The following is an 11591-nucleotide window of genomic DNA, read 5'->3' as shown; positions in this document are numbered from 1 at the left end:
TATTTATTGTTAGAACTCGCTTTCAGTGCCGTGACAAATCTTCTGACTCACGGCACCTATTTCACATAGCCAGACGTGGAGATTTCAGATTGTTCTTATAAAATAAATATCAAACCCAATATAGTCTTCGAGGACCCGTGTGTGTATAGTCGTTGTTGTGTTGACTAAAAAAAGGTCATCATTCTGATTTGACTCCCGAATGACCCGCTCGAACGCCCACATTAATTGCCCATTTTTAGTGTTGGGATGATTCGAGTCTGAATAGAGTCTACTTTTCGTATGACTTGACCTGACTCGGCGCTTCAGAAATGTGGATTGACTCGTCACTCGGAGCAAAATTTACGAGTCAATTTCAAGTCATCAAGTAAACGGTGTCGATTAAGTCAGGCTATGGTAGCACAGTGGCCCCCAGGGGTTCATTAGTCACTACCAAAGAATGTATATGTATATTCTTTGGTCACTACCGACTAGCGGAACGCATACCTCAGTTTGTGAACAGGAGCCACTGCACTCAGTGCTCTGGTTCCTCAATGATTTATAATTGAATGCTTGATTGATCAGAATGTGTGAACGTGAAAAATTCCACTTCCGCTTCCGCGTTGGGCTAATACCGATTTGTAAATCTGAAATCTGTTGTGCGATAGCAGGGATAGGACTTCTAATCTCCTGGCCGGAGTCAGTTTTCTGCTGGTTGTCGGCACGACCAGGGCATGCTTGCGAAGAAGAATATTTGAAAAAATATTAATCGGTGCATCGTGCAATTGCCTCAAGTTTGGTCATGAGGAACTCCGTAGCAGCATTCACATCATTTTTCATCTCGTTTCTTTATTTGTATCAAGAGACAGCAGCGAGAACAGTAAGTAGTAACTATCTCCTTGAAGAGTTCATGAGTTGGAAGTACGCACATATTGGCGATATCCAGGCGCTCGACCATAACCGAAAATCTTTAAACGCAGTCTAAAATCGATGGTTGTTTTCGGCTGTAATTTAAAGTGACCGAGGGTTTGTTGCGGATGCGGTGAATGTATTTATGCAAATTGATGGAACATTGCGCATGATGTCGGGAACGATTCCACTCTGTCTCAGCGGCCTGGCCCATGACCCGTACTATAGTATTCGGTTGACTTCTCAGTATCAGTTCTTTAATATTTTCATCATTTCAAATCACCACAAAACTGTGATACAATGAAAAGATAGGAGCGTGTTGAAACGACTTGCAGTAGTCTTTGAAATCAAACCCCCGCCTCGGCCAAGAGGTATGTTCACTGAATGAAAAGTAAAGCAGAGAATATAAAAGGCAAGCGACAGAATGAGGTGACATGTGGCGGAAGGCGAGATCGATATGTTAGGTCGTGGTCTGGTAATCCTGAAGGCTGTCTAGTATTCATTTAGACGAAATTGCTTGTATTTCGACTTGAATGCAGACATGCTCGACGACTGTCGGATAGCCGGCCAGATGCTGTTCCACAATTGGGGTCCGGCAAACTGGATACAGCAATGCGTTTTCTTGTATTCCGACCTGATCATATGGTAGTTGTTCTTCGTTGCCGCGTGTGTGATGTACTTGCAGGCAATCGTTGGTGCGGGATTAATAGACACTTGCCTATGTCAAATGGCAGAGTTGCCCATGTGAGATTCACGTAATAAGGTTGTATTAAATATCACTCTTGCTATGATCATTGGTTTCATATTGCAGAAATAGGCTTCATTCTTTCAAACCTATATATCGATGCAAAATGACATCCGTTGATATTAATGATATTTGCGAGAATGTAACATGTAGGCGACAGAGGAATTGTGTGTGCACAAGTACCAAAACCAATTCCAAAATAACAACCGACCTGACTCTCACGAATGTAATGTGATACAGTGTAGCGTAATGGTAAAGCGTCCGGCATCTTGATCGGCAGGTCGTGGATTCGATCCCCAGCCGGGTCAGACCAAAGACCTGATTGGTATCCATGACTTCCCTGCTTGGCGCTCATGCATTACTGGTATAGCATGGAGGGGTGGTGCAAGACTTAGAAAGCCATAAAAGGCTATATCTGCACCTTCCTTGTCCTGCGGCATATACACATCATGCACTCATGATATGCGTATGCGCAGATCGCGTGTATGTATATCATGAGTCGGTGTATATGCCGCAAAAACATCAAGGACAAAAATGAACTACGTCCTTTCCTTTGAATATCGGATTCTTATAAACTGGGAACATCCAACGGGAATGCAATGCAACCACTGGTCTGTAAGACTGGCGACGCAACCACTTCCCTAGTATGTCCTTGAAATATATCATTATAACCGAAATAGTAGCCTACTCGCCTATCAACAAGAGATATATTGTGCAGGCCTGAATTGAAATTTTAAATAATCAGCTTGACTTTATAGATACTTTTCTTAGATTTCCCGAGATCTGTGCGTGCATGTCATGCAATACATGTTCCAGTATGAAAATGAACTGATATTTGTTATTCACAAACAGGCACAGGAAAACCTGGAATATATGAGAAAAACGTCCACCGAACACGGAGCATTGATTGATGCCAGTGATGAACTGTTTTCAAAATATGTGAAGTAAGATCTGCGGTAGTTATACGTAAATAATATTCAACCATATAGCTTGAACATTTTCCATTTGAAATATTGTGGCACACCTACTTTTGACTTGAAATTTTGCATTTGAAGCAAAGAAATAGAAACGTGATGCTGATATGAAACTCATTTCTGTTGAACCAGCTCAAATTATTGAGATAAATTTACTTCCGGGTACACTCTGATCAAAGAATGTGTAGATGATGATACATGGTTCTCATCATACAATGTCCTCATGTAATATTCTAATTTTTGGACCTTTCAAACTATGAATGCTTACCAATGCCTATTTTTACTCAGATCGAAGCATAGCAAATATTCTGTCGTTGCAATATTCAACGCAGCCGATCCTAAACACGGCTGTGAAATATGCCAAGAAGCGAAAGAACAATTCATCATCGCAGCACATTCTTACGCTGCTCATGTGAAAAGCGAACCCGATATCTTCTTTGTAGTGTTGGATTACGATCGTACTCCACAATCGTTTGTCAAGGTTAGTGATATAATTATAAAAATATTGGCTACTCATAATGCTGTTACACAAAATATAAGAAGGCGGTTCATTTTCGTTTGCTTCATTTATGGAGAGGCGAAGTAAGCATTAGGAAGCTTTGGAGGATGCAGTTTATTTTTGTCTGCTCCTCCGTAATACTTTGACAATTCAGATACGAAGGAGGTCAAGGAGGAAGGAGCCATTAGGTTATTGAATCCGATACGCTGCCACTACGCTATCTTGTCGGGTAGGTTATCCAGTCAGCCCAAGGCTTTGGACCAAGCGTAAATGTTTAATTGCTTTAGCTGCAGAGCGCTCTTTTATTATAAATTAGATCCGACTTCAGCTCTGGAGCTCCTAGATGTCACTATTCCGGCTCCAGCTTCGGGTCCGTTAAATGACCATGTGAAAACTATCAATTGGCTCAGTCAGTACTCAGTAGTCAGTATCATCGTTGCAGCTATGAACAGGTGATTGTCAAATTCCCAACAATGGGGATGGTTAGAAAAGGTGACCAAGGGAGGCAACAATCTTGTAAAGGGTTGCTGTTGAATTATGGGAATTCATATAATAGCATCTTGTGAAATACAACAGAGCCTGAACTATTTTTCAAACATCTGGCTCCAGCTGCTACTCCGACTCTCCATTTAGATTTTACTTAGAATCCGGCTCTGGTGAAAATGCACTGCTCTGGCTGCAAAGCCCTAGAGTCAGCACCACCAAAACATCAGAGATAAGGTCTGCTGATGGCTTGTCTTTTGACTCTGTGTTATGTAGCCGTGCAATGCTCTTGAAATATCACCGTAGCATAGGGTGCATACTGCATATGCATACCTATGCATATATAATTGGATGAGGTATTCATATATTGAATACTATTTGACTATGGCGTGGATCTTCCTTGTGTCACAAAGAAACATTTATGTTCACAAAGTTGTAACAGGGGTTTCAGTAAAATTGATCCACGACTTTTTGATGCGATAACATGAATACCTATTTCAAATTGTTTTTCAGATGCGTCTGAATCATGCTCCTGAAGTAGTATTTTTTACTCGCGATAACAAAAAGCGTAAGAAGGATACGTACGATATCGCAAGATATGGTATGGACGCAGCTGGTATTCTCAAATGGCTGCATGAGCGATCAGGTGTAAAGGTACGTGGGGAATTTTGTTAATTATATATTGACTATACCCAATGGTTGATTGCATCCCGTTTTGCAGGTTCCTTTAAAGAAACCAATACCATGGGTAAAAGTTTCAATGGCAGGTGGTGGCGTGTTCCTGGTGTTATTAGTGGCCTTGATAAAACCGGGTCTATGTCTTCGGGTATTCACTAGCTCGACTCTCTGGGGTGTATTGATTTTGGTAAGTGATGACATTTAACATGAATTGTTACACTGTACACTGTGTACAGTAGGGTTGTTTAAAAATGACTTTTTCTTTCTTAAATTGTACTGGCTACTTGATAAAATTGTTAGGTTACCTAATGGTAGGCTTACCATACGTCCTCTTTTAAGAGGATTTGTCCTCTTTTTTGACTTTTTTGAAAGTGTCCTCGGAGGACGCCCTTTTGTCCTCTTTTTTGAGATTTTGTCCTCTTTTTCGAAAATTAAGGTCAGATTTAGAGGAAATTGCGAGTGATATGCCGCAAATTAGCGTAGAAGTGAAGCTCCGGCGGGCATTTCGGAGGGAAAAGTGGTGATTACAGCTCTGAGCGAAAAGAAGACCTTTTTTTTTTTTTTTTTTTTTTTTTAGCCATTCACCTGGCAATGTGGAGTGAAAAACGTGTTTTTGAGCTCTGAGCGGAAGTGATGACCTTTTTTTTTTTTTTTTTTTTTTTTTAGTCAACCGATCATGAAGCGGGTGAAATTTACCTGTTTTTGAGAATTCTACTCCAGTTTTGCTTGTCTGAAATTTCTGAAAAAGTGTCCTCTTTTTTCATTTCCGAAATATGGTAAGCCTACCTAATGGAAGCCTGCACACCAAATTCGGTTAAATTCCAACCAGAAACCGCATTGCTACGAGAGAAGAAAGTATTTATTCATTATAATAATAAATGAAGAGCTTCTTGGAGGTACAGAACTTCAATATACAATTAAATAGTATATTCATATTGAAATGAACCCGAATATTTTCGGCTGACACTCGTCAGGGGTAATCGTCAGCAACTAGTAGAGAATTGAAAAGAACATTGTATATCAACAATCGTATCACAAAATCGAGACGACCGATTTCGAATCGTAGGTCGAGGCCGTTCACAATTCCATTTGTGTGCCTTGGAATCAACTTTTATCAAAATACACCAACCAAAACTCTGTCAACAAAAGGAGTTCGTGTATCACCTAAAAATAGTACATTGAACGCTCTCTCATTCGAAATTTCATGCTGGTGAGTGGTGACGTCATATTTTGTGATACGATTGTTGATATATAATGTTCTTTCCAATTCTCTACTAGTTGCTGACGATTACCCCTGACGAGTGTCAGCCGAAAATATTCGGGTTCATTTCAATATGAATATACTATTTAATAATGATAAATAAAAAAAATTTCAAAATTTTCTGTTCATCCCAGGAATTTGTTAGGTTGTCTATAGAAACGATGATCGCCAAATTTGGCTCAGTTCCAACCAGTGGAAGCGGAGTTATTATAGTTGAAAAATCTGGATTTGAATACAATAGTATTTACGGTGGCAAATTCTTTCAATTATCTATTAAAGTTCTGCCCACCGTAAATACTATGATTCGAAATATCAAATTTTGAACATCAATAACTTCGTTTCTACTAGTTCGAATTGAGTCAAAATTCTTTGTGCATCTTTTTTTTCAGACAATCTAATAATTTCATGGAGTAGCCGGTAAAATTTGAAAAAAAATGATATTTGTTTTTAATAAATAAATTCATAACTTTTTCTCTTATAGCAATGTCACAACAGGTTGGAATTGAGCCAAAATTGGTATGCAGCATTTTTCAAGTAACCTAACAATTTTATCAAGTAGCCAGTAGAATTTGAAAGAAAGTAATTTTTGAACACCCCAAGTGTACAGTGCAGTATCCTAGGCCGAGGTGGTAAGTAATCAAGTACTTCTACTTTTTCAAAGTACTCAAGTGAGTTTTGTCCTCTGGAATGGAAGTGGCTGGGATTTTAGACCACACCCGTTTCTACTTCAACGCTTTTTGAAGCCAAACTGCTTACTTTTACTTTTGCAATTTTGTGAAATGAAAATTAGATTCATGTAATTTTATAAGTGATATTGCTACGGCAGCTGGGCAATGCATAAAACAGATTACATTTTAGTACAACTATTTTCATTGTCCCAAGTTATTCTGCGATGGTGGCGACGATGCATCTTGCAGTTCAGGAGACTGGCATGGCGGTTTGGCAAACAAAAAGCTCCAATGCCCTACCCAAATCCACTTACTCAAACTACTTACCGGAGTTATTCTTTCATTTTCCATTTCTACATGAAGTAGTTTGGCAATTGACTATTTCTACTTGAATACCAGTAGTGGAAATTTTGTAATGCACGTCTTCTTCATGCAAAGGCAATTGAGGTATCGCCAGTACTGTAATGTAAATGTTATGCATTGATCTGTTGAATGTGATGTAGGCCTACGCTTCATTGTTATGAGCTAGGAACCATAGGTGGTCAAAATAGTCAGTGTTGCTACCAGGGCTGTGGAGTCGGTAAATTTTACCTCTGGCTCCGACTCCACACATTTTCAATATACCGACTCTGACTCCTGAGTCTTTAAACGTACCGACTCCGACTCCTAGGTCTTTAAACGTACCGACTCCCGACTCCGACTCCAGCATTCTTACCAATTTACTTCGAAAATTATATGCCACATTGTCGGTTGAATGACTATCATACAACCATTAAAAATATGCAAACATATGATTAACGGTGGCATGCTAAATTGTTTCATTGTGGCACAAGTCGAATTATCCACTATGCAATGAACATGAAAGAAAGATTTGCTAAACATCCTTCCTTTTTCAAGTTTTTATATCATGGACTCTCTAATATCCTGAAATGTATGAATCATTCAAATATGGCAGATATCCAATCCTGCATAATAAAAACGCAGTTAAAAAATCAAAGTGAAGCTCTTATGTATGAGTCAGCAGCAAATAAAGAGATTGAACTTACTAATTTTGTTATTGCACACTATCCTGATTACAAGCACACACACTCTTACTACTAATAGTCATTGGTCATACATGGAATTTAGTTAAAGTCGAAGACCATAGCCTATGTCTAGTCTGCATGTACTTAATCAAGTATTCAAGGATTGGGACTTGCAGTCTTCCTTAATCATTTGTTCGACCCAAACAGCTAAGCTACACTACAAATATTTTTAATTTTGTCAAGTGGGAAGCATCGTTTGGTTATATTCACATCATTTTTACAATTTTACAAAACCAGCCGATGCATTTGCTCTGCCACAGTATCATGGTATGATTCCAAAAATTGCATCAATTTTGACTTCATCGTGAAAACGCATATTGCGATTTTCTTCCCCTGTGCAACTGAGTTGTAATTTGCAAGTAATGTCTAATTTTATCTATATCAGGGGTGGGCAACTTTTTCGGGCAAAGGGACACATGAGATTTACTAACCATTGCGCGGGCAATGTTGATAACCTTTTTTTAGTCGTCCGACAGGAGCGAACCGAATTAGGTAACATTGCAAACAAGACTTATATTAATACGCTCTAAAATTGATAAGAATATGTCATGATATGAGCAGTGCGCAATCAGGCCCTGGTCGCGCGAAGCTCGAAATTTTTTTGCAAGATAATGACTGAATTATATCAATAAATATGTTGCTAACATACATTGGGGGCCGCATCTGTATACCAATGGGCTCATTTGGCAAGGATAGGATCAATCGACGTTTAGACATAGCAAAATTGACGGTATCAGTGAACATGCCTCTATCATTTTGTGCAAATGTTTTGTCGACGATCTCGCTGCGAGAGCACAAGCGAAGCCGCATGTTGGACGACGCGTTATCTCCTAATTACGAATATAGTTGGACTTAATTCTGTGAATAATATGTATTTATAATTTTCAGAAGGGGGCTCAAATACTGAATGTAAGAAATCTAGTGACAATGAATCATGCTAAGTACCGAGAAAAATTTCAAGTCAAATAAATCTGCTATGAAATATTCTACTTTATGGTCATATACGGTCTGGGATAAATGTGGCTGGCCCCTGGATCCGTCAATACGTCAGAACTGTTGTTTTAGTCATCATCAAATTTCGCGATCATGCTAATTAAATTTTGGTTGGCCTTGCAATTGTACCTGATGTCATAAATAATTTCGAGAATTACCTCGCAGGCCACTGCCCACACCTAACCTTCTCGTGTGCCAAATTTGGCCTGCGTGCCACGAGCTGGCCGCACCTGATCTGTTATTAATAACAGTGATTGGTGGTACATAAAAGTTATATTGATAATTCTTTGAAGGCAAATGTTCTCATGATAGAGAAGTTGGAGTCGGAGTCGAAGTCAGGGTAATTCTCACAAACTCCGACTCCAGTCAGTGTTTTCCCCATGACTCCGACTCCAGCTATTATAGTTTTCACGACTCTGACTCCGACTCCATCAAGCGAAAATTGCCCAGACTCCGACTCCACCGACTCCGCAGCCCTGGTTGCTACTCATTGTAGTAACAGTGCCATCAATTCCTACTCAATTTCAAGTAGAAATTGCAAATACATGTCAAAGCTACTTGGAATATAAGTATAAAATAAAGATATACAAAGTGATAAAGTGAAAAGTTTCAAATTCGGATTCGGTTGATGGGTCGCATACTATTACCAGTTGATCGCAGGTGCACACTTTCAAAATTGCAGGGTACATATTCGTGACTTGCACAAAATGATCAATGACGCTACAAATGGATAATGTAATAAGGGGCTCTTTTAGCACATCCTGAAACTACGTTGTATTTTACAAAATACAAAGTTTCAAAATAGGTAGCTGTGCCTAAAAGCTGTTAGCTGGAAGTAGTTTAGAAAACATCACCACCTGAGTTGATATAGGTAGGAAAAACCTACTACACTGTTCGGAAAACCAAGTACCTCGTCACGAACGACCTTTTCAGGAGACATCTGATTTTCTGGATTGTTGAAACTTCTAATCTTAAAAAAACATGCTGTGTTAGCTTTTGTCTAATGCAGTGGTTCCCAACCTTCAACCCCTTAACAAAAAGATGGGATAAAAACGGTAAGTATATTCACGTAACTCTGATCGCTGGCGAATTGACTCGAGAGAAGGCCATTTTTCTGAGCAGGTGCCGAGAAAAACGGTTTTCGCGTCTATTTTCCGTTGACCTTTTTTCGCATCATACAGGCCCACAGAATAAGCCGTCTTCACATGCATTTTTTGGCCGTGGTAATTGAATATATTTTACTGAACGTTCTACCGTATTCGCCCCCAGTCGACCCCTTCGGTATTTTCACCCCCTTGTTTCTCACAATCGTCCACATCGGAAACCATTGATCTAATGCAAGCACTATTTGTATGTCTGTCAATTCGATCTTTAATTTGTGCATTATCCAGGCTTCTGTTCTCACCATGACGTCCGGTCAAATGTGGAATTTCATACGCAACGCATCCAATCACGGTCGTCACCGCGACGGGGAGATCCAACTTATTCTCGCGAGCGACGGTGCCCAGTTCCGCTACGAAACTTACCTCGTTATAGCACTGAACGGCGCAATTTCAATGGGATTCATTCTGTTGAATCAAGCTTCCAAAATCAAACATCTCTACTTGAGCAAAGGTTGTGTCGGCATTATTGTCGAAGTGGTTCTTTGCCAATCTAGAATTTGTTTTCAGGTGTGGGATTTTTCGGCTTGGCGATGGTGTTCATATTTTTTGGGTACCTACTCTCTGTGTTTCGTATGAAAAGCCACGGGTACCCTTACTATCTGATGTTCGAGTGAAGACACAACTGACGATGAGCGGTTCAATGATCACAGCGCTGACTGACCAGAAGGTAGTAGAATGGCGGTAGTTTCAAAGGACAGATACAGAGTTATTTTGAGTTTGTTTTCAATTATCATTTGATGAATCGCTCTGTTTAGCAGGATAATTTTTGAATTTGCAAAAAACGTCCAATCATACACGTTTCATTTTTGCATTGTTGCCACATAGTTTCTGAATCGCTATTAACAGTATTGAATTATTGCTTTTATTTCTCTCTATGTCTTGATGGGAACGAAACAAGTGACATAGGGATCGTGTCTCGTTTTATATCAGTGTCTCTTAACTTTTTTCTTCCAGCGCCCCTTTTAAAAAGTTGCCTAGGTCAGTGCTATATCGGGATCAAATCAAGGTTGTCAGAACTACCATCTGTAGCGCCCCCCTGAGTGTTTCCGCCTCCTGGGAGGTGCTGAAGCTAAGGTTGAGTACCACTGTTTTATATGACGATCTTTGTGCTCGTTTGCTGTGGCTTGATATTGCAATTTTTTGCCCGGGCTGGACTTGAAACTGACTACCGGTACCGCATTACTAATATGATATTTCCCTGATAATATCATCGCTTGTGCATTAACAATTAATCGAATCACAATTTCATTGGTTCTCCCTCTTCCTCCCCTATGATAAACTGGCCATTGCTGGCTACAAATTGATTTGCATTCTTGCATCTGACAAGGTGTCATTTTAATAGTGGGAATCATGACGACTGCCCAGTGCCGACTGATTGCTGTGTTTTTGAGTGAAATCGCCGTCCACATACAGTACGCTATACATATGCAGAGTTGGTGCAATATAAAGATATCTAAAATCCATGCTGTAAGGTTGCTTTCTATATGTAGAAATATTCTGCTGCATTTTCGTTACCGTATGAAATGTTTGATTGTTGAATCATAGAAGATGAGACCATGACAAGCAATGCATTGGGTGTGTATTCGTTGTGACATCAGACCGACAGGCAATGAGGCGAATGGTGTACAAGGCAATCTAGTGGTCGGTGTGCACATGTCATCAGTAGAGTCAGTTTATTTATAATTTCATCACTCCAAAACACCGTATTTCATCATTCCAAAACACCGTAAGACTGCTATACAAGGAAAAGACAAGGAGGTGTAAAACGGCTTGGAGTAGTCTTTGAAATCAGACACCCACCTAGGCCTATGCGATGGAAAGAACGGATGATAGATGGAATGGGACAAACGATCCAATGTTGCTGCAGATGACCCGATGAGTTATTTCACATTACGAGGAAGCTCACACAGTCACATACATATTACGGACTTCTGAGTATCAGTTTATTAATATTTTTATCAATTCAAAACACCACAAAACTGTGATACAAGGAAAAGATAGGAAGGTGTCGAAGCGACTTGGAGTAGCCGTTGAAATCAGACCAAATCTTGGCCTAGTCTGATGGCTTGTGAGGACACCAAACCCTCGTGTAACGTTATAGATCGTAAATCCAGTCCGAATCTGGTTAACATCCGTTTTTCGAGTCCAATCATGATC

General features: G+C 39.8%; 1 protein-coding gene across 1 annotated transcript; it reads left to right on the top strand.

Annotated features, from left to right (window-relative positions):
* The first annotated feature begins 617 nt into the window (after positions 1-617).
* Positions 618-11005, top strand: LOC145448583 (dolichyl-diphosphooligosaccharide--protein glycosyltransferase subunit TUSC3-like). Its single transcript, XM_080327000.1, has 7 exons — positions 618-856; positions 2483-2574; positions 2893-3085; positions 4100-4240; positions 4308-4451; positions 9663-9885; positions 9942-11005. The coding sequence occupies exons 1-7, from the start codon at positions 779-781 to the stop codon at positions 10046-10048; spliced, it is 978 nt and encodes a 325-aa protein (XP_080183126.1). The 5' UTR covers positions 618-778; the 3' UTR covers positions 10049-11005.
* Positions 11006-11591: the final 586 nt, after the last annotated feature.

This window comes from Botryllus schlosseri, chromosome 10, assembly GCF_051294905.1.
Source record: "Botryllus schlosseri isolate E-star chromosome 10, Bs_hap1, whole genome shotgun sequence".
Classification (NCBI taxonomy): Eukaryota; Metazoa; Chordata; class Ascidiacea; order Stolidobranchia; family Styelidae; genus Botryllus; species Botryllus schlosseri.
This window is presented reverse-complemented; position numbering and strand designations above follow the sequence as displayed.

Bases quoted from the DNA above. Each gene is read 5' to 3' on its own strand.
- LOC145448583 (XM_080327000.1), top strand. From the start codon at position 779: ATGAGGAACTCCGTAGCAGCATTCACATCATTTTTCATCTCGTTTCTT. The intron at 2,575-2,892 runs GTAAGATCTGCG...ATTTTTACTCAG, and splicing joins CTGTTTTCAAAATATGTGAA to ATCGAAGCATAGCAAATATT. The intron at 4,452-9,662 runs GTAAGTGATGAC...TGCATTATCCAG, and splicing joins TCTGGGGTGTATTGATTTTG to GCTTCTGTTCTCACCATGAC.